General features: G+C 39.5%; 3 protein-coding genes across 10 annotated transcripts in view; 1 reads left to right on the forward strand and 2 right to left on the reverse strand.

Moving 5' to 3' along the window:
• The window catches only part of COL17A1 (collagen type XVII alpha 1 chain), a 60062-nt gene extending 52920 nt beyond the window's left edge, over window positions 1–7142 (reverse strand). Inside the window, exon 1 of the mRNA XM_064431224.1 lies at window positions 6009–7142. The gene's annotated coding sequence lies outside the window, so the exon portion shown is untranslated. The remainder of the gene's footprint in view (window positions 1–6008) is intronic.
• A 201-nt stretch (window positions 7143–7343) lies between these two features.
• Window positions 7344–11780, forward strand: SFR1 (SWI5 dependent homologous recombination repair protein 1). 5 transcript variants are annotated; one of them, XM_064431230.1, is made up of 5 exons: window positions 7344–7726; window positions 8452–8503; window positions 9180–9298; window positions 10319–10705; window positions 10848–11780. In XM_064431230.1, the coding sequence occupies exons 3-5, from the start codon at window positions 9203–9205 to the stop codon at window positions 11037–11039; spliced, it is 675 nt and encodes a 224-aa protein (XP_064287300.1). In that variant the 5' UTR covers window positions 7344–7726; window positions 8452–8503; window positions 9180–9202; the 3' UTR covers window positions 11040–11780. The 5 variants fall into 5 exon arrangements, with proteins under 5 accessions (XP_064287300.1, XP_064287301.1, XP_064287303.1 ...); XM_064431231.1 differs by having other exon boundaries at window positions 9183–9298; XM_064431233.1 differs by lacking the exon at window positions 8452–8503 and having other exon boundaries at window positions 9183–9298.
• Window positions 11781–13080: 1300 nt separating this feature from the next.
• The window catches only part of CFAP43 (cilia and flagella associated protein 43), a 42676-nt gene continuing 28095 nt past the window's right edge, over window positions 13081–27661 (reverse strand). For 3 of the 4 annotated variants that reach the window (XM_064431225.1, XM_064431226.1, XM_064431228.1), the window contains 17 exons: window positions 27534–27650; window positions 26724–26924; window positions 25587–25793; window positions 24352–24441; window positions 23536–23613; window positions 22648–22773; window positions 21980–22099; window positions 21794–21901; window positions 20478–20564; window positions 20094–20182; window positions 19523–19724; window positions 18633–18745; window positions 18011–18167; window positions 17000–17164; window positions 14965–15045; window positions 13919–14072; window positions 13081–13284 (listed from right to left, as the gene is read on the reverse strand). In XM_064431225.1, coding sequence (XP_064287295.1) covers window positions 13127–13284; window positions 13919–14072; window positions 14965–15045; window positions 17000–17164; window positions 18011–18167; window positions 18633–18745; window positions 19523–19724; window positions 20094–20182; window positions 20478–20564; window positions 21794–21901; window positions 21980–22099; window positions 22648–22773; window positions 23536–23613; window positions 24352–24441; window positions 25587–25793; window positions 26724–26924; window positions 27534–27650 — 2253 coding nt within the window. In that variant the 3' untranslated portion in view covers window positions 13081–13126. The remainder of the gene's footprint in view (window positions 13285–13918; window positions 14073–14964; window positions 15046–16999; window positions 17165–18010; window positions 18168–18632; window positions 18746–19522; window positions 19725–20093; window positions 20183–20477; window positions 20565–21793; window positions 21902–21979; window positions 22100–22647; window positions 22774–23535; window positions 23614–24351; window positions 24442–25586; window positions 25794–26723; window positions 26925–27533; window positions 27651–27661) is intronic. The other variant, XM_064431227.1, reaches the window with a different exon arrangement.

The raw sequence follows: 27661 nt of genomic DNA on the forward strand, positions 1-27661 counted from the left end.
AACACACCCAAGTTATAAAAGTGCATCACTGAATGACTTCACCTCTCTGGCCTGCGCCTGAGGCTTGGCAATATGCATGGCAATCAATCTTTGGTGGACTAGAATTTATATTAAAATGAAAACTTATTGATTATTTAGCTTCTTGAGGTTCTTTCAGCCTCTCCACTGCCTGGTGGACTCTTTAGAGTGCTGTACCTCAGGCTGGCTGGCTGGTGTCAAAATCAGACTGCAGGTTTGACTGTGAAAAATCTACAATAATGAGGCTGGCAGAGCTGATGGAGATCTGGCTGCAGCACTGAGCAGAAAGGGTAATTTCTTCATTTGCAGTTTTCCTGGCAGTGCTATGCAGGGACTCTGCCAGCATAAGCTTGCAGCATCTCTCTCAGTGTTGGCTTTTGAGATGCATTTGTACTTCTTGCCTGCAAGATGTACCCATGTTTACCTGAGAAGTTGGACATAGTAAGGAGAGCTATTTATTGGTACTAAATGGAACTTGAAACTCCTTGAGAAGGCAAAACATCAAGACCTTTCAGTAACAGCAACTGGCAGAAACATTTTCTCTGGAGAAGAGATCCTCCTCTCATTGTCATTTCTCAGCTCTGTCTATTGCCCTTTCTTTGTTTTTGATTTGTTTTTCCTGTTGTTAAACAGATCTTTTGAAAAGCAGCAGTTACAGCTAGGCACATTAACTGGTTGGGCAAAGTAGAAGTAGCTCTGGCATTATAGTGGTATTTGTGAGAAAGCAGGTCTCCCTGTTTGGGAGGAAACCTTAGGACTGGGAAGTGTTAAACCAGAGTATTTCACAGCTTCTAGACTTGATTTTACATAGTTAGAATCCTGCTTTAAGGAAAAAAGTCTGACCCAGAATTCCTCACTGAGATGGAAAAGAAACATGTCACCAAACAGTGTAAATTGTAGGGAGTAGATGATGATGTCCATGATTAATCTTTGCACTCACATGTCACACACGATTAAGTAGTGTACACCCATATGTGAACTGTTGATCCTAGAAAAAATAATCCCACATAAGACTTCCTATCCAGACATCATGTGAACAGTTTTAAGACTATCCATTCCCAGTTTCACAATCTCAAGAACAGGCAGGGTATACACCATGTAAAATTTAAGAGTCGTCTATCTGCTCATCTAAATCCTGAGAAGCCTTTCAAGAGAAAACTTGTCAGTGCATACCCATGTGCTGAGTTACCACCATGCATTTAACAGTGATGAAATTGCTTATTCTGGCATATGTTACCCATTAAATGCTTGTAATTAACTCAAGGAAAAAATGCACTAAACTTTAAAGCGTCAAAACCAGAATAACTCTTTCAGCTGTGAATGAACTGCAAGGTTTCCCATTTCAGGAGTGTCAGGTAACATGACATGACATGGCTGTCATCAAAGAGGCTGATGACAAAGAGAGCTTGTTCAGTGTCTGCTGATGTGTGCAGTGGGGGTCACTGCAGCCAGGACACAGACTTGAAGTCACCTGGGTTACTGAAGGGAAAACATCCCATCACTTAAAGCAGGTGCCATTCGCTAGCTTGGTTCACTTAGCATCAGTTCAGTGTTCCTGCACTCCCCTTAAGACAAATGTTCTTCACCCAAAACACAGCTGCCTTAATGTGTTCAGAGGGAGACTGGTGGCTTTCCCACACTGTGCAAAACACACTAATGCAGGCAGCTGCAATTCCAGTATCCTCAGCACCACATGAAATAATACCATTAGCTGACTCCATATGCCACACTTCCACTAAAGCTCCATCAGGACAGCAGAGCTCTGCTTCCCTTCAGCTCAGCAGGAGCTTTCTCAATTACTTCAAATATCAAAAGAGCTAAGCTGCCCTTCCACAGGAAGACAACACAACAAGTAAAAATAATATAACAGTAATCATTTGAAGCCACAGAGGTTCTAAGAAAGTATTATACACTCATCAGTAAAGTTTTCTGTATGTCTGTGTAGAGAAAGAGACTCAAAATGCACTTATTTCAGATAGGAATGTGAGTAAAAAATTTGCACTGGAATTGCTTTAGAAATAACTGAAAAAATTATGTTTTAATGAGCCATGACTAGCATAAACAATATATTTCACTCAAGAGAAAGGGAGAAGCTTCACTGCCCATTTTACTTGCTAAAGGAAATGGCACTGAAGCCAATTATGGTGTCTTCCCTTTAGCTGAGTATTTTGGGAGAAGGGGTGATAAAAGAGTATTTATTGAGTTCCTGTTGTTTTTGAGTATCTTAAATCTTTTGAATTTTAAGAATTTGCCTCAACCTTTACATTAAGTGACGGTTTCATATTTGTTCACAAATTTTGGTGATTTGCCAGCCTCACAATTCTGAGGCAGCTGTCCTTAGACATGTGATTTTGTTTGAAATGAATGAAATATTCCACAGAGATATCCTCACTCTCACAACAATCATGCACACTTGAAACGTGACATTGGTTATTCACTGTATGGAAACCAGGAGAGAGCTTTAAGCCAGCTGTCACTCACTTGTGAGCCTGACTGCCACATAAGGTGGTGGCAGTGCCTGACAACACTGCCACATTGAAATCTCAGCCCTCCAGATATGACTTTATTCTCAGCAGTATAAGAGATGGGAAACAGCCATGAGCACTTTAATATTTCATCCTCAGGAAAAGACTTCTAAAATTTTACTTTATAAGGCTTTCTCCAGCCTCAGGTAAATGATCTAATTCATTTCCAGGGAGGAAGTATATTTTTAAACCTTGCCTGCTGATGCTGCAGTTTGGTAGGGTGTGCTCAGTAGAATGGTTATTCTAAAACAAAAAAATAGCCAGTGGTGCTGCTGAGGTGATGACGAACACTAGTCACTCAAGTCTGCACTCAGAGAAACAAGGACACCCCCATAAGTTCAGGAAATAGGAGAACTCTCCATGTTTGCTTACATGCTCACTGGATGACTTGTTTTGGTACACCAGTTTAATCCACTGGGTCCAACCAAGGCCTCCAAACTATAGGTAACTGCTCAAAGCAGCTCATCTGCACTTGCAAATAAACCACGTTCACTTTTTCAGTTTCACCAATTCCAGCAGTACAGGTAAATGCAAGCAACCCAAGAGTTATGTGCACACATCATGGAGTGAGCTCTTAGGTATGTGAAAAAATGAAATTACTCTTCAAGCTCTGCTACAATTCAAAAACTTTAACACAAAAATATGCTCAGACCATCAGAGATGGCAAAAGCTGTACCAGAGACTAGTTTGGGCAAGGGCTTAGATTTAAAAGGCTTGAATTTTCTTAAAATAATGATCAACCAGTTCAAAGACAAGAACACTGAAGGTCTCTTTATTGTTTCCTTTGTATGCTGAAGTCTCATAGACTTCATACCGTAATCTTTGACTTGTTATGTCAGAGAAAATCCCACAGACACAGAAATAAGAGGCAATCGTATGCCCACCCCTTTTATTAGCCCAGTGCCTCACCCACTTGGTTATTCACACATGCAGCAGTGAGAATACACTGCTCATCTCACCTGGCTCTTACATTATCTTTTGTAATGGCAAATTGCAGTGCCCCTCAGCTACAATAAATCCAGGCAGTTTTTCTTTTCAAGACAGGTACCTCAAAAATTGTAAGCCACAGATGTAAAGCAGACAAGGCAAAAAAAAAAATTATTTTTGGTTTAGCTTATGCTGATGTCATTCTAGAGACTTGACTTTTAGTTACTGGGCATTTGCACCATTATGAGAGCAGAATCCATCTCCCAAGGACAGGTTTTGTTGTAGTAAACTGGTTTTACTCCAGCTAGTCTGTAAAGTCCTTCCCTTGGTGTATTTACATAGCTATAAGCAAGTCAGAACATCTTTCAGAGAAGTGAATTGCAGCCAGCAAAACCACAGCCCTAGGCTGATGCAGAGTGGGTAGGGTTTTAAAACTTTGTGCAGCAGTTAGTGGTTAGGCACATAAAAGCACCCCACCCTCCTGCCCCAGGCAAGAGAGAATACACAGCCAGTGCAGAGTGTACCTCATGCATTGGGATACATCACTTGGCTTTAAACAAGATCAACAGACTTCAGAAAAATCAGAGACAGGGGTAATACATATGTGCCTTAAGACATAGTATGTTGACTAACATCCCAGATACTCAGGGCAATGTTTAGAGGGAAAAGGCCTGGTTGTTGTGCCCAGCAAACTGTTAAATGGAAGTGATGCTCCTGACAATCTGGAAGAGAAGAAGCTCAAACTGGAATTTCTAAAGTATCCTTTACTATTACTTTCCATTTTGGCTTTGCTACTACAGATGATGCCCATAGGGGAATTAAAACATGTCACTGTCCTGAGAATGCTGATGTGTCAGCCCCAGTGCTCTTCTGGTACCACATGATTATTGAGAGGGTACATAGATAGTATCTTTCAACTGTGCAGCCAAACTGGTGTATACTGGGAAGAAAAAATAATCTGATCACTAAAATCTCAACACAGAAATACCAAAGAAAACAAAACCAAGGAGCACATTTTCCTTTTGGTTCCCTGGGGAAACTAATTTCTCTAAAGGGAAGTGGTATGTTCAGCAAATAGAGATCAATAATTTTATTACCCAGTGCTCAATTTCCTACACATTTTTCAATTATTTTGCTTACCCTGAACTATTCTGATCACAAGAGGAACCAAAGAAATCAAACAATAGCATTACAGTGCTTAATAAACACTGTATTGCAATGAATGTGAACATACTGGTGATCTTAGCTGAACAGCATGAGAAACACTCAGCAGCGTGCCACAAACATGCCAGAATCAATGACACATGGATAATCTGTCTTCCTCAAGGGAAACAGATGAGCAGTTTTTGAGAGGAAGATTTCAGTCTGAATCTGGTTTGCCAATTGAAGAAAACATAATATCCATCACTCTTGTGTTTCTGCAGTAGAAATACTAGAGTCACTGGACAGTGCCTGATGACACTCTAGTTCCCAGCCCTGTCAGGGGCTTCTGGCCAAGTGTTTTTGCAGTACTGTGTGAACACCGGGTAAATTCACAGGTAAATGGAGTAAACACAGCTAAACATTAATACCAACCTGAACAAGATCTTTTCCTAAAGTCACTGCCCATCAGTGAATACTGATGACAATATTTCCTTTCCTCTACTCCAGGTGTAGCACACTAAGCTCACACACCCAACGTGTGGCACCATTGCTCCACAGCCCCAGTCCCAAACAATCTGTCATCTCTCCTGGGGTGGGGCATGCGGGCGTTGCTCTAATTAAGTGCAATGATAATGCACAGGATGACTTTTTCATGTGTTATGTTCCTGTAAAATCTTACTGGAATCTCACCTGGCAAACGATCTAAAATCTCAAACTTTCTGTTTTTCTTGTGCAACTCATCTGTTAACATGTCTGTACAACAGAGCATGAGTAATTTAAAGCAGGGACCATCCTTGAGTTTGAAGGAAATACCCTGTGAACTTGGAGACATGCCATCACAAAGCTCCAGAGTATCTGAGATCCAACCCTCTTGATAAATTTGCAGCAGAAGTTCTATTAGCACCTTCGCTGTTGCACTCAGGAGTCCATTTTTAACATATGTAAAAATTAAAATATTTATGACATTAAATTAGCTGAAGGTTTAAAAAAACAAACTCAAAACCCAAAAAACAGGCAGATTTAAAAAATGCTTCCAAACTGCCTCAACACTTGGGGTATCGTTCAACGGGGTTTTTTTGGTAGATGGTTACAAAACACAGAACAACACCACATAAGGTAAATTCCCACATTTGCTACTGAAAATATTATTTCTAAATCAATTTAACCCACAGATAAAATCTTATACAAGGTGTAACCTTCAGGCCTCAAGTTCTCAGATTTACCAAAACAGCTTGTTGTAGATGGGCTTTAAATGCTTTGATACTTTTTACTGCAGGAAAGCAAAAGGTTGCTGTCAAATCCTGTTTGAAGTGTGTGAATCTATGAAAACTCATGGTCAAAACCCCAGCAACTGCTAACATGTTATCACACCTACAACACTCAGTGCTTACTCACCTCTCAGCTCCAGACTCTCTCTGGTCTGTACAGAGATAGGAGTTACACAGGGTGAAGAGAAAATAGAGTGTCCTCATCTGCAGCGGTGAGGAGGATCCAGGCAGGAAATTAATGCAGCCCTGACACACAAGCTAAGGGCATGATCCAGCGAGAGCATGTGGGTGCCTGTACCCACGTGCAGCTCTCAGCACAGCTGCGTGAGGCATCCATGCACAGCTCGGGGCCCTTCGGCTGCAGGCAGTGCTGGAGGAACCCTGGAAATCACCCCTAAGGATTGGGAGCTGTTGTTGCCATGGCTTCCTCAGCTCATTCTGTTGCTCCTGACAGTTACAGCTGAAAAACATTTTGTACAAATCAGTTTTGAGAAAAGTAAATCCACATGGGGAAGCCAGGTGCTGATAGAGACAGGAAGATCACTCTTGCTTCGGCAGTTCCTTTGAGTGTCAGGGAACTCTCTAGTCCTGAACTGCACAGCACAGCCCCAGCTGGGATTGCTCCTTGTCACAGTCACCATCTCCCTGTTTCTCCAGTCAGATTTCTTCATTTTCTCTTCTTTCCCATAAGCATGACAGTGCTGCTCAGGTCACACATCTCCCAGAGTCCCTCAGTTACACTTTTTCCCCTTGTGTGAGGAGACAGTTCCTCAGATAAAGCCTTTTGCAGCTTGAGGTGGAGAGCTGTGGCTGCCTTGGCTGTGATAAAGGGCCTGCTGTGTCATCCATGGCGGGGAGTGCTCCATGCTGAGGCAGAGCCCCCCTCCCTGCCACAGTGACACTTGCAGGGACATTGTCTTATCGTCTTCAGCTAGGCCAGGGAAGGTTTAGGTTGGTCACTAGGAAACATTTCTTAATAGAAACAGAGAGTGGAATTGGAGCAGACTGCCCAGGGAGCTCCTGGAGTCACCACCCCTGGAAGTGCTTAAGACTGAATGTGGTACTTGGTGTCATGGTCTAAGTGACCTGGTGGTGCTGGATCACAGGCTGGATTCGATGATTTTCAAGAACTTTTCAGCCTAACTGATCCTGTGAGGGGACACCTGGCCTCGGCCCAGACCCCAGCCATGGAGTGGCGGGCCCACGCTGGCCTAGAGACACAGCACCGCCTGGCATGCCCGGATACAACAGGAAAGACTACGAGGTGCTCGGGGATGCTCCGTGTTTCCCACCCGTGGGACCGGGACCCGGGACCCGGGATCCGGGATCGGGATCTCCCTCAGGCTCCGCCCCACAGCGCCTCCCGCTGCGCGCAGGCGCGAACAGCTCGCGCCGCCCGGGCAGGCGCGTTGCGCAGGCGCAGAGCCGCCCCCGGCGGGCAGCGGGAGCTTGAAGCGCTGAGGGGAGCGCGGCACGGGCGGGCGGCTCCGCCGGTGCTTTCCTTCCTCGCTCCGGTCCCGGGGGGTTTGTGCTCCCCGAGGGACCTCCCTTCGCTCCTCAGCCCTGCACGTCGGTGCTGTGGCTGCATTGTTGGTGTGTAGCACCTCAGAACGAGCTCCACGGGTCTGTGGCTTATGGCTGCCCAGCGTTCATCCTGCTTCTCTGCGGGTGGAGAACTAGCAAGGCAAAAGTTTCAGTGTTAATAGTGTTGTGTTAAAAGTATTGAGTGTTAATAGAGCCTTTTGTTGTTGAGACAGTAAAAGGAGTGAGTGCCTTTATATAACGTAGCTATAAGCAGGAAAACTGAGGACGTAGTTACAGACGTACTCAAAGTGCAGAAGTCAAGTAAGTACTGAAAAGCAAAGTTGTCTTTTCCCCTTCTCATTCAAATTCTCTTTACTTGCTGGACAGATTTTTTTTTATGCGGTGAACAGCATTGCTGGTTGAGAATGCCAAGGATTCTTAGTCGAAGATACAGCAAAAGGATTTGGAGTGCAGGAGATCTGTGTGAATATGCTGCCAAGTAACAGCATTAGCAAACCAGTGGAAAAACTATTCGTTATGGTCATTTAAAAACGAATTTTTATTAGAAAGTAAAGGCAGAGAGTCGCAAGATTGCTTGGGTTTTTTAAAGCTATCTCATAGACTTAAAATGATTTTGCTCCTTGGGAAGACTTACTACATATTTGTGATATACAGTATGCGTAAGAATGATGTTGCTTTTTCTAGGCTCTTCCTTACAACGAGAAATAATAATATTAAGCTTCAATTATATTTAATGGATGCTGTGGGCTTCCTGTTTAATTGATAGATTGCTAAAATACCCAATTAACTAGACTCCTTACTAAGGTCTGGGTTTCTGTAATAGAGTACCATATGTTCAGTTTTGAACAGCTGTGGGAGGATGTTGACTTCTAAGATAAATGAGGACCTCCATGCTTTGGTATCAAGCCAGGAAGACCAGGGTTGCTGGGCTGTTAAGGCTCTGGCTTACTGAAGCTTTGGCAGCTTTCATCTGTGAAGAGGAAGCCCCTTGTGCCAGCCCTGTGTTGCCTGGTTTTGGTTTGCAGGATTTTATTCTTGAGAGGCTTCTGTTTCAAAGCGCGTAATTGCAATTTGCAGGTGAGTGGAGGTGTAGCTGTTGATTTTCCAGCTGCATTCTGGTCATCAATTGCTAAATGAAATTAAACATTGCCAAATCGATTTGAAGTTGGCTCGTGCTGGGAGGTGTGACTTAACCATTTTAATTAAGGTGCCTTTCTGAGTGAGCTTGGGATGTTTCCTGTTAATCAAAACTTCCACCTGTGTGAGTAATTACTTTTTAAAGCAGCACCCCCAGAAGGATCAAATGAGACTGGATTGTTTTCAGAGACCTGGATATCCAATTATATTGTTCTGTAAAAAAGATTGTTTATATTTGTGGACAACAAAAACCTTCCTGGCTCCACAGAGCTTTAGGGGAAAAATAATATATAAAATGGATACAATTTCTATAAATTAAATATATTTTATATAATTAATTATATGTTATATAAAGTTTATGTAAAATATATAAAATGGATGCTAGACTTTATGGCAGTTAGTAGTGTCATGCATCCTCTCAAAGAAAAGCTGTTCACAAAGCAAGATGCTACTTAGCACATGAAACAGTTGTGTAACTTATGCAGATGTCCTTTTTCAACATGCCAATTAGAAAATAAGCCTTAGAATTTCACATTAGAGCTTTTTACTCATTTCTGAAGCCAAGGGCTCCTTACAATCAGGTGACAATGACACCATAATTCATTGTGTCACTTAGCAGAGACAGCTGTTCATCTCGAGATGGAAGAGCCAGTGCTGGATAAATTGCCATCCTTGTGCAACACTCCAAAGGATTCTGGGGCACCACCTGCACAGGGGACTAGTTCAGGGAAACAGGTATGAAAACTTCCTACTTTCCCAATAATATCATTATTCACAGTAACAAAATTGCTGGTGAAATCATCAAGGAGTCAGAAGTCACTGAGACAGTGCTTGCTGGAAGGCTGGAGACAGGCATCTTACACCTCTAGCTACGAGGCTGTGCAGGTAAGGAGTGTGCCTGGGGTACTTTGCTGTGAATATAAAGTGATGGAGCAACGTAACCCAATGTCATACTAATAAACTTAAATACTCTGTAGGGTGTGTGGTGGATTTTTTTTTTATTCTTTGTTTTAACCTGTCATCTTCAGTTTTCTCAAATCCTAGTTTTCTGGGTTGCTGTGCATGCAGGATGATTTTCTGTGACTTCTCTCTGCAGTGGAACCAAGTACAATGCTTTCAGTTTGTATTTTCTCCATAGTGCTGAGCTCTGCTTTGGTCTTACCCTGGGATGTGAAATGGTGATACTGTCACACTCAGCATCCAGATCTGTGCAGGACAGGCCTGGTTTGAAAGTATTCCATAACTAATCCCTCACTCCTGTATTAGTGCATTTCTATAAATAAAAATGTTTGACACAGATTATAAAAAATAGTTATTTTGAAGAACAAAAAGTCTTTTTAGATGGTTGAGATGAATTATCTCAAAGAACATACCTCCATTAAACCTTACCTCCATTAAACTAGGGGGAAATTGATAGAATAAAATGAGCCAAGTTGAAATATGCCATTTTTTTTACACAAACACCAAATGAGTAAGTTTGCCTCAATAGAATACAGGATTTTGTCCAAGAAAATGTGAAGCCACACCTTTCCATATCTTGCAGCTGTGTGTGCAAGTACAAGTGAGAGGAAGAAGTTGACTTTGTTCGAGTTTTTGAAGGCTATACAGAGAATGAGGAAGTCTGGCTTTGCAATGATAGTTAAATATATTACACATTCTATGTAAATAATAATGATTAGTAAGCAGTTATTTGATAAAAATTTAAGAATATTCTGACCACCTGGGTTTTCTGGGTTTATTTATTTTATTTTTTAGCAAATGAGTGCAGCTCTGAGGGAACGATTAAGGAAAACAAGACGTTCATTTAATGCCAGTTTTACAGTGGCAAAGCGGCTCAAAATAGATTCTGAAGAAAAAGACACTGCTGGTGCTGCCACAGGGTGCTTGCCAGAGACACGGACAGACTGCTCCAGGTTACAAGATGGTGCTGGAAACCTGGAAGGAAATGGCACTGGACATACATGTTTCAAAAGTCCCTCACAGGAGAGTGATCCCAGTGGATCAGCAGCGAGTTCGGATGTGCTGCAGGTTGATCTTGGTCAGCAGCAGTCCCTTGAAGAGAAAGTAAAGCTGGAGAAACAAGTGCAAGAGAAGGAAGAGCTGCTTCGTAGGCTCAAACTGGTGAAGATGTATCGATCCAAGGTGAGGCAATACTTACTGGTTCTTTACTGTGGTGCTTGTGTATTGTCTCAGTTAAGGCATTTTATAAGAATATCTGCAGGGTCTCAAAACCCCCATTATGTCAGCAGATGATGACTCTGTGTTTTGTTTGTCCCAATTTCAGAACAACCTGTCTGAGCTGCAGGCTTTGATAGTGAAGTGGAGGAGCAGCACCCAGCTGATGCTGTATGAGCTGCAGTCGGCCTTTTCTGCAGATGGCAGCAAAGTGAGTCTCACTCAGCTCATCGACACTTTTGGGTTGGAAGACCAGTTACTGCACTACAGCAGAACAGAAGAAGATTTTGTAGATGCATAACCTACAGCTGCAGAGCTTTCTTTGCACAGACAGAAGAGCAGACAATAAATTCTGAATAAATTCTGATTGTGTCAGAAGTGTTGGTCAGACAATGGACTTTATGCTTTGGTGTTAGGTTTTCTCCAGACATACTTGTGAAGCTGTGTGCATACATACAGTAGGCACTGTAAAAGACACTACTTAATGGAAAAAAAATCAAACTGGTGATGTTTTGGAGAATCTGGCTTAAGGACTTGGTCAGTGAATTTTTATTTAATAAAAATAAAATGAAGTCATTGTTTTACGGGTAGAAAGCAGTCAATTTTTTTATTAGTGTCTGCATGGTTACTTGTATGGAAATAACTCAAATTGTCAATTCTGTTTATGTTCAGATGGGGAAGAGTTCAGTTTGTTTATAGATACACTCATTTTACACATGTCTTCCTGGTGCCAGTCAGCCAGTGAAGGCTAATTACAGCAGTTTGTGAGTTAAGTGAAGGTAAATAATTTTCATTATGATAATATTCCAGAGCTGAGATAAGATGTTTTCACTAGCTTTAGCTCCTACTGAGGGAAATGTGTCATAATGCAGTTGCTTTCAGGTCCTGGTGCAGACAGTCTCTTCAGAGCTGCTGTCTCATAAGCATTCTGCTACAGCCTGAGGTAATAGAAGGGAAGGCAAGAAAATTGAAACCAACTTTCTATTCTACTACATCTGAGAGTCAAGGTGTTTTCTGTCTTCAAATAAATAAGAAAAACAAGGCCTTGTTTAATGGGATTGCTTCAAACACAGCATCATAAAGCTGAATAAATCTTTACAATTTCATTTATTCTCCAACAAATGCCTTTTTTGAAAGTTGTTTTTATTTAACTTGAAATTGCTTATTTTCTCATCATGGTACCTTTTGTTTTTTATTTTCCCTAAAATCACTGCTTCTCAAGTGTAACAATACATAAATCTTAATGACTGTGCAACTCTCCCTGCTAGGAATCTTGTTTTCTTATTGGTTATACCCTCCCTCTTCTGTTTGCAGGTGCTATATCCTGTGTCCTTAATAAGGGAGTCATTTCTTAGCTCAAGAGAACGAAAATCAAAGATCATACAGAACCTTTTAACCATTGGTAAGGCTCATTAGACTTCAGCCTGTACCTACAACTTGCTCTTGAGCATACTGACTTGCTGTCCAGAGAGAATTAATGCAGAACAGCCTTTATTCCAAATCACATTTTGAGTATTAAAGCACTATTCCTCTGCCTTTTTGGGCATGTGCAAAAAGATGATGGTGCCTGGTGCAGGGGCCAGTTATCTTCCTCAAGGTTGGAATGATGCTGCTTCTAGGGCAGTTTCAGCAGAAAGACAAAAGGTCTTGCAGTAAGTGAGATGTAATTAGAATCCTTACAACTCTCACTTAGACATGGCAAAGCAAAAAAAGATGTACAGGATCACAACTGACATAGCAGAATTTTAAGCTAAGGTCTCAAAGCTACAATGAAATGGGTTTAGATGCCATGTCACTTTATGAAAGGAGAAGGATTGACACAGAGCATGGAGCAGGGAAATGAAAAGCAGGGAGAATGCCCAAGAAGGTAGATCAGGCTCCAACAGTAGTTAACTTTATCACAGGTTCTTTATTTTTCTGTGGTGGAAGGAGCTGGCAGGAAAATACACTGCATCTCAGTGTAAAGGGATGGGAGATGCCAGCAACTATTTCAGGAGGCCAGATGCTTCCAAACCTGGCTTTCCTGTCATTGTGCCCGTGGCAGCAGCCACAGTTCCTGCTGGCTGTGGGTGATTATACCACAATGAAGCACAGCTGCCTTTGGGACAAGGCCAGGTTACACACATGGTTGTTTTCTGTAATGAGCTATATGGTTTACATAACACCCGTAGAAATAAATCTCATCAACTGTAATATAATGGGGGGTTAAGGCCAGGTGTAAAAAATACAAATCAGACAACCATGCATCTTTCAAATGGAAGTTATTTAAAGGAATTGCAGAAGAAACAATTTGTGGAAAGAAAAGTTCAGAGGGAAGAATCAGCTGTCAAAAGCCTTTTCCCTTAGATAAGACCATGGTGTTATTAATCTATTATTAATCTCTGATTTTTAAATAATATTTAGTGTTCTTGGATTCCAACTCTCAATTTCTGATTGAAGAATTGCAAGCTGTTTTTCCTGTTCCCTTATAAGGTTCCGTAGATATTTCTGCTTCAGAATCTCTTGGTAACGCTGCCTTGTGATCTCTTCAGAAATATCCCGTGTGTCTGCAGAAAACAAAGTATCAGTGTTAGCCTGTGCTCACTGTGTAGTCTATATGGGACCTGTCCTGTGGTTATTCCAATTTCTGTATAAAATAGGCAAGCATTTTAAAAAAGGCTCACAGTTGGGTTTAAGAGCCTTTTTAGTACTGAATAAAGCAAAATATTTCAAAAAGGCACTGGGCATGCTTTCTTTAGCTTCTAGCAAGTACCCACTGTGTTGCAAATCTGTAACTGTTTTCCACTAGTGGAAAGATGTCTCTTAAGTTTTCCTAATAGAGAATACTATTCTTAGCTCCACGTTACTTTCTCTTCTCTTGGAAGGGTGGAAAGAAGCCCATTGAACAGCTCTCAGAAAAAAATGAAAGCATGTTGCCTAATGAAGTTATTAATAACTGTAATATTTTGAGTTGAACATTTCCAGGAATTCAGCTAGCTTTGGTTAAAAAGCTACAAGAGTCTCCAGGTAACTCTTCAGTAACCATGTTAGTTTTGGCAGGAAGGACTCTGCTCATTGTGCAAACACACAACAGACAGGCATTCCTTGCCCCTCAGCTGATGCTGGAGAACAGCACTGTCCAGCCTTGGAGTTATTTTCTGAATGTTTTTGCTTGTGCCTTAAGTGCATCACTGGACTCACCAGCTGCCTCGAAGATGTGCATCCTTTCTGACACAGAGACAAGCATTTCCTTCAGCTGCAGGCTGAGCTCGTAGTTCTCTTGCTCTTTTAGACAGATGCACTTCTTCAGCTCTCTGACTTTTTTCTGATGGTTTTTCACATTCTTCTTGTGCAACTGTCCATTTTGGGATGAATAAAGCAAATATATGAGGTCATAAAAAAACTGTTTAGACAAACATGATGAAAAGTTATAATTTTAAGCACTGTGTTGTACCTTGATAAACTCTCATGTATGTTGATTTGACTAGTAGCACATGGTAAGCTTCACTTTGTAAAGTGTCTTTCACACATGGTATCTCAGTTTACAGAATTCTAATTTAAGGAACAGCCAAGGAATAAAGAGGTATAGGTCAGGAAGAGAGACATATTAAAGATAAAACTTAAAAGGGAAAGGGAGGAAAGGAAGTCAATGGAATCAGTGAGTTAAGGACACGCTCTAAGCTGCTGAAGCTGATGGATGGGCTGTAAAGGGACAAGATAATACTAAAGCTTAAAGAGGAAGCTGATGCCAACTAGCACAACTTGGAGAAAATCCAGTGAGACCACTTAAAAAAAGGACAATCATAATTTGAATGATGAAATACATGAAGTAGCCAGCAAATCAGATTGTTTTGTCTCTTATTTTGAATACAAAGGGGAGAGATACTTTGAACAGGCTGGTGCTCCTGGAAGGAGACATTAAACAGTGAAGATCAAAAGAATGCTCCATTAGAAATGGAGGAGTGACTTTCTAGGCAATGCTGTGTAAGAAATGATTAGCACATCTGCATTCAGATGCTCAGGATAGGAAAGTATTTAATTCCAGTAACAAAGCAAGTAGACAGGCTTCATCTCTGCAGCAATCCATGTGTGATGACTGCTTCCAAACACTTGAGAACTGCTGCTGTAGACAGCACAGCTCAAGTTGAGTAAACTATTGAAAGGCAGATAGACAAATACATTATATATCTACATTTATATCTATATATCTGTGTGTCTCTGAGATGTGGTGGTTCCCTTGGATTTACCTTATCCATGACACCAAGGCTCTGCTCCATCCCTGCTAGGTGCTGAGCAATGTGGGTCTCGTAGTTATGCACAGTTAGGAACTGAAGAAATAAAACCAGAAAGAAATTATCTTATGCCTGTGTTCATTCTTAACAATTCCACTCTTCTATGAAGAAAATCACACTATGTGAAACTCAAAACACTGGAATTCTGCAGTGGTAAAGCTCACTAGTGATCATAAATGGACCTTGTAAGGATATGCTTGGATGCTGTTTCCGTACTAGACTGTGCAGCTGTTAAAAAGGATGTTTTCTCTTTATAGTGGAAACAAGGGCCAAATAAGTATGCTGAAGCTGTCAAAAACCCCAAGCTATGCTTTTGCTTGTAATCTAAGCTAACATAGCTGGAGGCCTAAGATAGTCTGTCTTTAGGCTAGAGAGGAAGATTATTATTTTCTGTCTAGTGCCTTCCTAATAATTCTTCTTTTATTCTATCTGCATAGTAACTGACATATCAGAGAATGTATTGATTTTTTCCTTGAGCACACTGCTACTAAAATACCTCTTTATCAAAGGACAAATGGTAAACCCCATAATGTTTTATGGATCTATTACAGGCAGTAGATAGGTTTCTGTAGATGTAGATTCATCCTTCCAGAGTACTGTCCCACCATAGTGACAGGCAGAATCCTGTGGAATGTTCTAGTTAAAGGAGGAGAAACAGGAAAGACCCAGAAGGGACTCCTTGCCTACAGGATTAAACTTCTTTCACTCACTGCTTCATTAAAAGCCTCATTCCAAATGGTCTCAAGTCTTTGCTCGCACACATTTTTATAAGCCATCTTTCTTTCCATTCCTGTTGTTAGGGTATCTGTTACCTTGTCTTTCCTACTAACCCCTTATTTCTAATCAAAAAGTGACCTAAGTCAATTCCCTCAGGGCATTCAAATTCTGATTAAACTGGTAAATGCCTTTACTATGGGCAGTTTAACTCTCTCTGAAGGGCAAGAGCTCTGCTCATCAGTTTAATGAACTGAGCTAACGGCAACACTGGTGATAAATATGCCACAAGAATTTTTCAATGCACTGTCACAACACCTCTTTGGAAAGCTGTTCTGGTGATTGGTGTTAGCAATGAAATTCCTGTGGCCGTGATTCAGAACAAGCATTTTGTGGACCAGCAATACAAATGAAGATTAAGCAAAACATATGTTTTGAATTTTCTTCTAATCCTTCGATTGAACTGCAATATCCTTACCTGCTGTCCAACACCTTCCTTTTTCTCTGTGCTTTATAGCTGTCCCCACTGCCTATCTCCAACCTACCCATCCTTCAACATCCCTTACTCCAAACCTTTATGCCACCCACATCATCACCATATGACCATAAAATTTCCCTACAGTCTTTTACATCCCATACTGCAATACCCTCAGGCTTTCCCTACAGCCTTTCTTCTTCCTCCTTTCTTCTCCCAGTGGTATCCTTGGCTGTGTCCCACAACCTTTACCTCTTTCTCCTGGCCTGCCAGCGGGGCTGGTTCGAAGCTGGGTAGGTGCTGACATGCTGCCCCTCCTGCCTGCCGGGCACGGCACACAACTCCCTGCTCTGCTGCTGGGCCAGCGAATGGCAGCGAGAGGCTGGGACTCGGGGAGGCTCCCCTGGGAACGCTCAGGCTTCGAGCAGAGCAAAGTTAAAAAATGTCTGTGCGATACCAGATGGGGGCACCTCAGATCTTCCACTTAAAAGGACTGCTCGATTTAAGAGATCTGTTCCTTGTGGCTGCAAAATCCTGATTCCTTCTTTAACATCAATTTTGAAACACTAAGAGTTAGAAATAATTTTGCCTTAATTTACACTGTAACATCCCAAAGAATTTCATCACTGCTCAATCTCATGAGTAAGACTTCCCTTTGAAAGCTGAATTGTTGACCTATTAGGAATCACATTTCTCTAGGAATAAGAGATTTATGAGGTATACATATAAAACTATCTTTCTTATAGGTATAGGCAGCATAATTTTCTGCAGTTAAAATATAAATCAGAAAAAGCAACTCACTAGCTGGCAATCTTTTGAAATGGGTAGGATTACAATATCCCGAGCCTTCTCTTTCAGATCTTGTATCTGCATTTTCATTTTCTTGTGTTCCCATTCCAGCTGTATTATCCCTTTAGAGAAGTCCTTAAATTCTACCATGGCAGTAATTTTTTTTTCTCCTTGAGCCTAAGAAAATAGATCAATCTTAATTAACACACTTAACAGATTATGGAATAATTGTTTGCAACAAGATGGGCAAGTTTCCAAAGTCATAATTTTCGTCAATTAAACATGCTGTACTGCATGCCTCTTTTCAGACTTTGCACCAGATGGTTATCTTTTAAGGAAGTTCATTCTCTTTTATGCTCTGTGTCACAGCCTTAGATCATAGAAATAGATGAAGAAAATGACAACTAACCTCTCCCTCTCTCTATCTATCTTAGATAAGAATGGAAAGGCATTTTAGGTCTACAAAATACAAGCTTCCTCTGTTTAAGGCATTTTGCAGATGTTACTGAAGGTTTTGTGCAGTAGCAGTAAAAGACAATTTTTGTACTGCTAGAATGCCTTAAAAAAGAACATTTCATGAGGGTATGAAAAACAGTTTTAACTACCATCACCAATTTCACCTTATATAAAAAATGATTAATTTTAAAATTTAATGTGAGCTACTATTTGAATGCTTCTTAACATGACTGTAAATTTGCCTCGAGGGAATTTTTGGACTGGTGCCCATGACATTAGCATTTTCTAGTTACAATGTGTGTGTAAGTGATGGTGTGTCTAAAGACTGTCACCATTTCATTGATCTGAACTGTATTGATCAAACATCAAGAAAGCAGTCGGCACTGCAATCTCTACATCATGAGAGGAGACATTAGAGAATGCTTAATAGTGTCTAGATTACAATTGAGCCTGCTGGTGTGTTGTAATGAATTGAAACTAGATGTCAGACTGGAGAAAAAGCTGAGCCCCTGAAGGACAATACATTTGTTTAGAAAGCTTAAATTTCCTCCAGATAATGTAAATTACCGCAAGAGTGCAATTCAGTTCCTCAACAACACTCCTATCAATGAGAACAGCATCACTGTACTCTGGGATCTGAGTACTTTCCAATTCCACCTGTCCTTGTTTTAGCAAAAACTGGACAATCAAATTCTGCTGAAGCTTCATCTTCTCCTCCTTCAGCCTAAGATGGCAGAAAACAAAAACAGCATTTAGTGATTTCAACAGGATTATATAAATCCTCCTATGAATCTCAGTGTTTATATTTATTACTGGTAGGTGGTATGTTCATGTGGGGCTTACTCTTTTACAGACTCTGTCTTCTATTTGCTGCTAAAGTGACTACAAAATCTGAAACTTCTGGTACATATATACTTAAAGTTTTCAAGCACTGGATTCAGTTTAATATACACTTGCAATGTTCTGGGGAAAATGTTATTACTGAAATGAAATCTTAATATCCATTGAAAAGAAAACAGAAGAGACTTCCAGCCAGGGCACATTTTCCTGTATATTTTACTTTGGAATTTATGAAACCTAGATAAAAGAGTGCAGGAGAACAGAGGTGTATAATTTTGTTTGTAACTTTTGGTTCTGCGTTAGTGGAGTATAAAAGATCAGCTGAATATAGGAAAAGACAAAAAATTACCAAGTGAGCTCTTGGAAAGTGTTCTCTAATTCTGACTTCATCTTGTCATTTTCATCCGTTCTTCTCCGGAGACAGGCCTGCATCTCTGACAGTGCTAGGGCCTTCCATTTCACCTAGGCAAGCAACATTGTCACATTCCCAACCTTTTCAACTTCATCAGTATGTCAGGGCAAGCTTCCTCGAGGACAGAAAAGCCAAGTTCTTAAGAAGATATCTGTATATGTAAATATGCAGCCCAGTATTTTGAGAATCTCAGTACAGCATATGAGAGATAAAGGTTACATCCCTTATACTCTGCTCAGGAAATTATTTGTTCATATATGAATAGTTTATTTATGTGAAGGGAAATCATATTTGCTTCTCTTTTGGTCAAATGTCATGTATATCTGTCTCTGGATAATTCAGATTTATTCATTCATGCATTAATAATGAACAAATATATCTCCAGAACCACCTTTTGTTAAGAATTGCTCTTTATAGTCTAGAAAAGTATTGGAATGAATTGGTGCAAGTGTAGAATGCTTATCAAAGAGGATGACAAACAAGTAATAGGAATCAAATACTTTATATTTTTTTTTGTACGGATAGAGAAAAGGAAAATTAGGTTTTTTATTTTTAATGAAACCACTCAAGGTCACAATCATTCTGATCAAATCCATCCATATTAATATACTAATTTTTCCTCTGAAGAACTATAGCTAGAACTAGAGAACAGGTTCACCTGTTGTTCTGAATTGAATGTAGCCAGAACAAACTTTCAAAGGCCAATGGAGTATATGTATCCTGCATTGTTATTTCACCACTAGCTTGACCCTATGTGACAACTCCACTAAAGTTTAAGACTCAAAAATATCAAGAAGTATATGGGCAAAATAAAGAATTTTACATACCAGCTCTTCATTCTCCATTTTATTTCGTCTAGCTAGACAAAAATGTTGCCACATGGACTGGTCTAAGCCACTAGGCATGTGCTCAGGACTATCCAGTTCATCCATGGCTTTCATTAAACGGGAAACTGCATCTTCGTAATTCTCAGGTGATCCCTTCACATAGGGGTTAGCTGTGTCAAGGAGGGTTTCTGTATTTGGGGTCCTAGAGCACACACACAGCACAGACAGGATGTACTTTGTATTTTCTGTTGCATAGCAGAAGGTCACAAAAAACTAAGAATTTTTCATACTCTCAATCACTTGCAAAAAGCAAATAGATAAGACTATACAAAATAAGAATATTGTCTTGGAATCTGATGATTGCTTAGATTGCATTTAAAATAGATTTTGTGGAGTAAATAAGGAAATGTATATTAAAATAGCAATTTTTAGTGTGATGGGAAATTAGCTATTGTTAACAATCCCATAAAAAGCAGGCAATATAATTTAGACTATTAGTATAAATAGTATTCTCATTCTTGACTAATGAGGAACATTAGTATTTAAACAATGGAATCAGAGGGGATCTTACTCTGGTCGATGTTTGTAAAGTTGTAAAAGCTCCTCAAAGAGATTGCCAGGTATATGAGCAAAGTGCTTCATAAAATCATGTTCCAGGTTCTGGGGGTGGGGAAGAAAGCTTTCTTGTTACCACAATATTATTTTTTAAAACAGCATCAACTTGCCCATATCTTAGAAATGCAGGATACAGTGCTTTTCCAAGTGCTCCCAAACATCACAGGAATCTGCACTATTTCATAAATTCTTCAATGCACACACTGTCCTTTACTGCCTAATTTCATTGATCAGTGAGTTGGCCAGAACTCTTGCTTACAGAGCAGTACATTCTTCTCATTATGAAGATACAACATTAATTTTTAAATTCTGAAACTCCTTGTGTTTTCAAAAGTCTCACCTTCTCTTCATGTAATGCCTCTTTATAGGGGCCTGTGCAAGCCTCAACACCATGTTTTGCACTCAGGATTTTTCTTGCACCCTTGACCTATAGTAAAACCAAGAGATTTCAGGAATGAAAAAGCCAGCAGAAGCAGTGAATGGCTATTCACATACCGTGATGAAGCTCACACCTTCTTATTTCTAGAGATAACCTTGTGAGCTATTTTAAGTAACCATACAGTGCCTTCTTCAGGGTCACTTGTAGGTACTGCTGGAAGATGAAGAGCTGTGAAATTAAACAAACCTGCTGCTTAAGAATGTAACAAATTTGTGTAAGAAATGCTTATAAGACTTTTGAAATATTGAATGTAACTATGTATGTTGATACCTTTTTTTCTATAGAGATTTTACTTTCCTGTCATCTCAGGTAAGACCAGTCAAAAAATCTCAGATGTTGTTCAGTGGAGAGTTCTTAACTTTAGAATGCAATTTCCCCATTGTCATGGCAGAGTTCTGCTATGTGTCAGGATACTAAAGTAATGTTTTAAAGAGGCTGTTAAATGCTAATACTCTGCTAGGGAGACAGTTTTGCTGTATGACAAACTTGTTGTTGTGACAGTTTTTGATGGTTTCCATGGACCAAAACTTGTACCAATGGGACCATTTAGAAAATGATGGGGAAAAAAAAAATTGAAAATTGTAAGCTGGTATACACTTGGCCTCAGATGGCTTTAAAACTAGTCCAGCCAATTCAGTGGTGGGAGTTTAGATGCCTGTTTGGAATCCCTCCCTGCAGCTCACAATGGGCTGCTGGCAGCTCCAAACACACAGTGCTCTGCACAGGCTGAGCAGGAGAGCTGACGTGTGGAGGCAGCAGTATATTTATTATCTGAGGACTCATGAATGGCTCCATGAAGACAAAGTGGGCAAATGGGATAATATTGTCCCAAAGATCTGGGATAATATTGTCCCAGAACCAGCCTGCAGACTACACGGTAAGAGACTTGCATTGAAACCTAGACCTACTCCTGTTCTTTCAGCTTGATACCAGATACAAAAGAGTATTATATGTAGCAAACAAATAGCAGCATGCCCTTCTGAATGTATGAAGTTTTACCAAAGAACTCCAGATGAACTGAGCTGAGTACCTATCAACAAAACCAGAGGTATTTATAATGTATGTCACCTGTACAAATTGAAAAAAGAAAAAGATTCTGTAAATTGTCAGAAAGTCCTATATGGCAAGATTTTGGTGTGGAAAGAGCAGACTTCACATGAAACTATACTGTAAACATTACACTACCCCTAACAACAGCATTCCAAATGATAACTTACTTTTTCTTTCTTCTTTTTCATAAGGAATTTATGAAGTCCAGCTTCTCTGGTGTCCAACTCTTCATCCAACAGTAAAGCATAAATGAGATTGATTATTTTGAGTTCTTCCTGTGAAGTGATTGTAATAAAAAAAGTTAAAATTTCTGCTGCACAGAGCAGATGAAAAATTAATGCTTTTTGAAATACCTGGTAGATGACCATCTGTGATTTCAGTTTCTTTTCAGAGAGTTTGCAGACAATCTCATCAAAATTTTGTGTTGTTTCCTTGATGGAAGCTTCAATTTTGTTCCATTCATTTCTCAGAAACTGGGGAAGGCAAGGACAAGAGCAGCAATATTACATCTGGAGGAACAAGTAATTTTTATGTCTCTCTCAATATATATATCTGTATATATGAGATGATGGAGAATGCACAATATAGAAATGTATAATTCAGCCAAAAGGCCACAGAAATTACTTGTTTGGAAAGAGAGTTCTGCCAGGCTACAAAGTTATGTTGTTCCAATACAACTTTGAAGAATAAATATAATTTTATTATTTGGGTATGGCATCAGCAACTCTGGGAATGAAACTGAAAAACACATTTTAGAAATACTGATACATTTGTGAAGGAAAATTACCTTCTTAGGATATCACAACTTTTACAAGTTTTTGCCCATAGTAACTGTTATAAATGGAGACTGCCTGATTCTATCTAAAGATTTATTTAATATGCCATATGATCTTTGATGATCATTTATTGTTAGTTTATCCTATTTATTAGTATTAATTTTTAGAAGCTGCTTCTGAAAAAGATTGGAAGCTTTGGTCATGAGCACTGTGAACAAACCCATCTTTTCCTCATTTTAATTTACCTGTCTATAATCTTCTTTTTCTTCATTCAGTTCCTTGACTTTTTTCTCATATTCTTCAAATATTTTCTTTTCTTCTTCAGTCCAAAGATCCTCAGGTCTGGATACAAAAACAGGTGGAGGAATATCCTGGAAGTATTTAACAATAATATGCTTAAAAAGCAATACTGAGTCTACATCAGCACACTAAGAAACTACAGCATGCACTAAATTTAACAAAAGGTATTTCTTAGTAAGGGACAAGCCTTGAGTCAAAGTAACATTTATATTCTGTTGCTTTGGTCTGTTACTTGCACAGTGTATCAATATTGTAATTGATCTTGCAAAATACAAGGATTTGGTACTCAAATACTACTGGCAGTACAAGATACACCAAATTTTCTGTTTCAGAATCCCAAACCTAACTCCATGCTCATGTAAACTTCTATGTGGAGTCCTAATTTTCCAAAACAGATTGATTTCAGTGGAGTGCTTGGGTCTGCCCTACCCTTTTCCTGTGGCAGCTCTTCACATCCTTTCTTTCCTCTGTTGCTGTACTATCTATATTTGGTGAGTTTAATGAAACACAGTGGTTTTTTCTAAGATCACAGCCTTCCCCCAGTAATATAGTTGTTATAATGGGAATATATTAGATGTACATTAAAGAGATGATGTTTCTATAGTATTCCACTGTGATAGGAACAGGTGTTGATAGTTACTTCTACACATGCAGTAGAATTTTGTCGTTTTTTTCTGTGTATGCTTTCTTATGAAGTCTCTCTGGTCATAATGCAATTCTACAGTTCTCCAGCTATCTTTGGTCACTGAGGTTGGAGATATTTGCTGGTTGAATTTCACATTGCAAGAAGAGCCCACAGGTTTTCTAAAGGACATGGCATAAACACATCTCACCATTTTCAAAATGTCTTCCCTCCTGATTTCCAGCACTCCACCCATCATGTCATCAAGAGCACGCAGTCTTTCATCATCCTGGAAAGAACCACAAAAAATACAAAAAAATTTGAAGGTACAGAAGGAAGTGTAGCAATTGCAAGTTTTGGGGATGATAACAGTGTTTACTTCTAAATATTCAACAGGTAAAAGCAGACTGATGGTTTTTGGGGATGTGTATGAAACATGTGAAAAGTTCCTTTTTTTCTGGTAAACAGTTACTCAAATGCCAAATAACTTACTAAAACTTCCATTTTGGCAGTTTTGGAAAGAACACAGGCATAGGTTACTTCTGGCCAACTGACAAGCTATGATGAAGGAAGTTGTAATTGTGCATCTGTTTTGGAGCCAGAACCAGCTTAGTTTTTTGGCAGATGCATTTTAAAGCCAGAGGAAAGCACTACAGTCTTCTAGTCTGAATCATGGAGAACAGAAGCTGCTGAATCAACAAACAGATATCAAGCAAAAAGATCTTGATTGAGGAGTGGCATGAATTTGGACATGTATCCAGTTCCCAGCCACCTGATATGGTATTTTAAATTGCCCCATAGCACATGTTTAAAAACTGTGAGTCTAACACTCTATTTTTTCTTCTCCCACTTGACATATATAGTTCTGATTGTAAGCAATAATAAGAAGGAAGAGGCACATCTCATCAATACCTACCAGTTTAGATTTATCCTGCCATACTACATTACTGGAATGTTTCAGTGCTGTGATAATGAAATAAGCCTAAACAGAGACAGTGGCCTGTCAAAGGGATGTTTCTTTACTTACCGTAGCAGCCAGGCGTCTTTCCCTTTCAAGCTTAGCCTGCATCTCTGCCTGCTCTTTCTCCTCTTGAGTCATGTATTTCTCAGCTTTAATCTGAAGGCAGAAAATGAAGTATGTATCAGGGTTCTTTTCTCTAAACGTGATCACAGGGACTAAGAACCTTTGGAAAAATGGTGGCCCTGGTTTTGGCTGGGATGGAGTTCACTGTCTTCCAAGCACTGGTGCACAGTGCGTCCCACAGCCTGGGGATTGCTATGTTGGTGGTGAGCAATTGTTTTCCATTTGCATCAGTTGTTTTTATTGGGTTTTATTCCTTTATCTTTTCATTATTTTCCTCTTAATTACATTTATGATTATGTTTTAATTGCATTAATTACATTATGATTATCATTGTTATCATTATTATTAGATTTTATTTCAGTTATGAAACTGTTCTAATCTCAACCCATGAGTTTTCTCACTTTTACCCTTCCAATTGTTTCCCTCACTCTGGTGAGAAGGGGCAGTGAGTGAGCAGCTGTGTGGTGCATAGTTGCTGACTGGACTTAAACCATGACAATGGTGTAATACAAATTCTCAATGTTTGCTGTATGACAATATTCCTCAAGTTGAAACTTCTTTTGGACAGCAACAGAAACTACATTTAAATATCCTAAAATATAAACCACCATCGCTTTTGTTGCTATTAGTTGTGTTTTGTGTATGCCTTCTCTTACAGTGGGTTAACACGAACTGGTGAGAGAGCAAAGAAAAATGGGAAAAGATTGACCAAATGAGCAGATAAGATCAGTGGAATTTATTGCATAAGCATTATGGTGTTTCTTTGTAAATAATTAACTGAATTTATAAGTACATTACCAAGTACGCTCTAATACTTAGATTTTTAGTTTAAAACTGCTTTGTTTCAAAATGGCACTCAGAGAAAAAAGAGAAACTCTTAACTATGGAAGCAATTCCTGAAAGCCTGGTTTGAATGTCAGAAACAAGGAACTTCTATCTAATTTATGGGCATTTTGAAAACTTTTAGCAGCAAAAAATTAAGTTTGTATATATTTTTCATTTCAGATTGACTTATTAAGTATTTTCTCCCTAAAAAGGAAAGGGAAGAAAATGGAACAAAAAGATGGTTTTATCGATAGACACATCTGCTTGAAGGTTTTTCAGTACTGACACAAAATGACAAGAATTAGAAAGCTGGGTTTGAATGGATCAAATACAAAGATGCATTTTTCAGACACCTCTGAATCCTGAACGGTGAGCGCTCGCTCTGGCATCTCATCATCTGTAAGGACTGGCTCCCAGAGTTCCACTTGAAGGTCAAGCTGCTCCAAGATTTCTTGGATCTTCAGGTTTCTTTCTTTCACTCGTGCTATCTCCTGCTCCTTTTGTTGTACAACCATGTCAAACTCCTCATTAAAAGCAGTTTTCACTTTGTAAATGACGTCCTGGAATCCCAAAAAAGGAAACAGCAAGTCCTGTTCAGGTCACATCCATCCGTGTTTATATACTACTTCTCAAGCCATCAGAATCATGAATGTGTGTATTTGTGTATGACAAGGAAATAAACTGGTAAAACTTTTGTGTGAAAATCATAAGCATAGAGTTCAAGTTTGTTAAATGGACTTAGGCACATGATCTATTTTTTTCTTTTTTTTTCCCTAGAAATTTTTATTAATTTTCTTCTACACGTTTGACATTTAACAGTCTGAAAGAAACATGCTGCTGCCAAAGCTAGATAAAAAATTAGGGTGTCCTCTATTTGCTTGTTTTTTGGCTCTCTCCAAGTGACAGAAGGAGGAGCTTCAAAGAAAAAAAACATGTGACCTGTAAATCTACAGACTGCAAATCACAGGTGCAGGGAGGCAGAGCAAAGATGCAGATGCAATCTGCAGTTTCAATATGCTTCCATGTAAATAAAGTGTGCCCATTAAACGAACAAACATTGGAAATTGACTTTTTAAGAACACCTCAGACTTTATAATCATCTAAAAAAGCATGTATTTTTAGTGGATAAATTCATGTTTTAGCATAAAGAATTTATCTCAACAAAGGAAAGCAGAACTTTAAAGAGGGTAAAGCATATGTCTCTCTTACTGTGTCAATTTACTAAAATGCACCATGAAAAGGATACAGATACCCTGAAACTGGATAACCAATTTCATAAAATCTTTTTCTTCCACACCCAAGCTGGCAAAGCCACAGCACTAAGTGCATTTATCAGTTTTTGTCTCAGTTGCTCAGAGACTGGTGAGTAACAATGGAGACTCTCCATTGTTTAGTGTCAGTATGTCCAAAATCTACCTGGCTGTGACTGGTGTAAAAACCAACAGATACAAGAGTGTCACTGCAGTAGGACAGATTTCAGAAGACCTCACCTTCAATAATATTGTCTGATTGAGTTTCTGCTCCTTTGTGTGCAAGTCACATTGGTGGTATAGGAGAGATGTGTCCCCACCATACTGAGAGCTCAGGCTTCCATTTAGGCAGAAAGATGCACCACCATCAGTCACTTTTCTTGCTGCCTTCTCTCCTTCCTCAGATAAAGCAGTCTCAGAGTCAAGATTTTTCTTCTGAGCCTGCAGATCAGAAACATGGCAACTGTGTTAAGTTTGTACAAGATCCAGTGGCACACAATGAAGAAAATTCTAGAGGTTGTATTCTTCAATTAACTCAGTGATCGAAATAATACAAGTTGAAATGATCACATTTGGAATATTGGGTCCATTTGTAGGGTCCCCACTACAACACTGGGAATACTGAAGTCCAGTGATAGGGCACTAATATCAGTAAAGATTTTAAACATTTTATATGTGAGGACAGACTGAAAGAACTGGAATTGTTTACCCTCAGGAAGGAGAAGGCTTGGGGGATTCTTGTTGTGAAACATGAGAAAAGGTAGCACAGACAGCTTATGAATTCTTTCACCATGGAGATACTCCAAGCCTCACTGGACATAGCCCTGAGTAAATGCTCCAGGAATGTTGGACTAAATAACTTCCAAAGGGTTCTTCTAACCTCAGCTATTCTGTGATTAGTTAAGATTAATATATTTTTTTAACAACATTTCACCTTTATTTATGTTTTTAATTTTTTTTGGCCAACTTCTAGAGCAAGAAAATGGGCCTTAGGAATGTAACTAGATAAAGAAGTGATAAGATGCCAGCTCAGAAGATCACAATCTGTACCTGAAGATCAGCTGTCTCAGTCTGCTTTAACTGGAGAACTTTCTTCAAAGTTTCCATCTCTTCTTTACTACGTTCCTTCAGTGGATAATTCCACACTTCACAATCCATATGGAAGCACTGCTCAAATT

Source organism: Passer domesticus, chromosome 8 (genome assembly GCF_036417665.1).
Source record: "Passer domesticus isolate bPasDom1 chromosome 8, bPasDom1.hap1, whole genome shotgun sequence".
NCBI lineage: Eukaryota > Metazoa > Chordata > Aves > Passeriformes > Passeridae > Passer > Passer domesticus.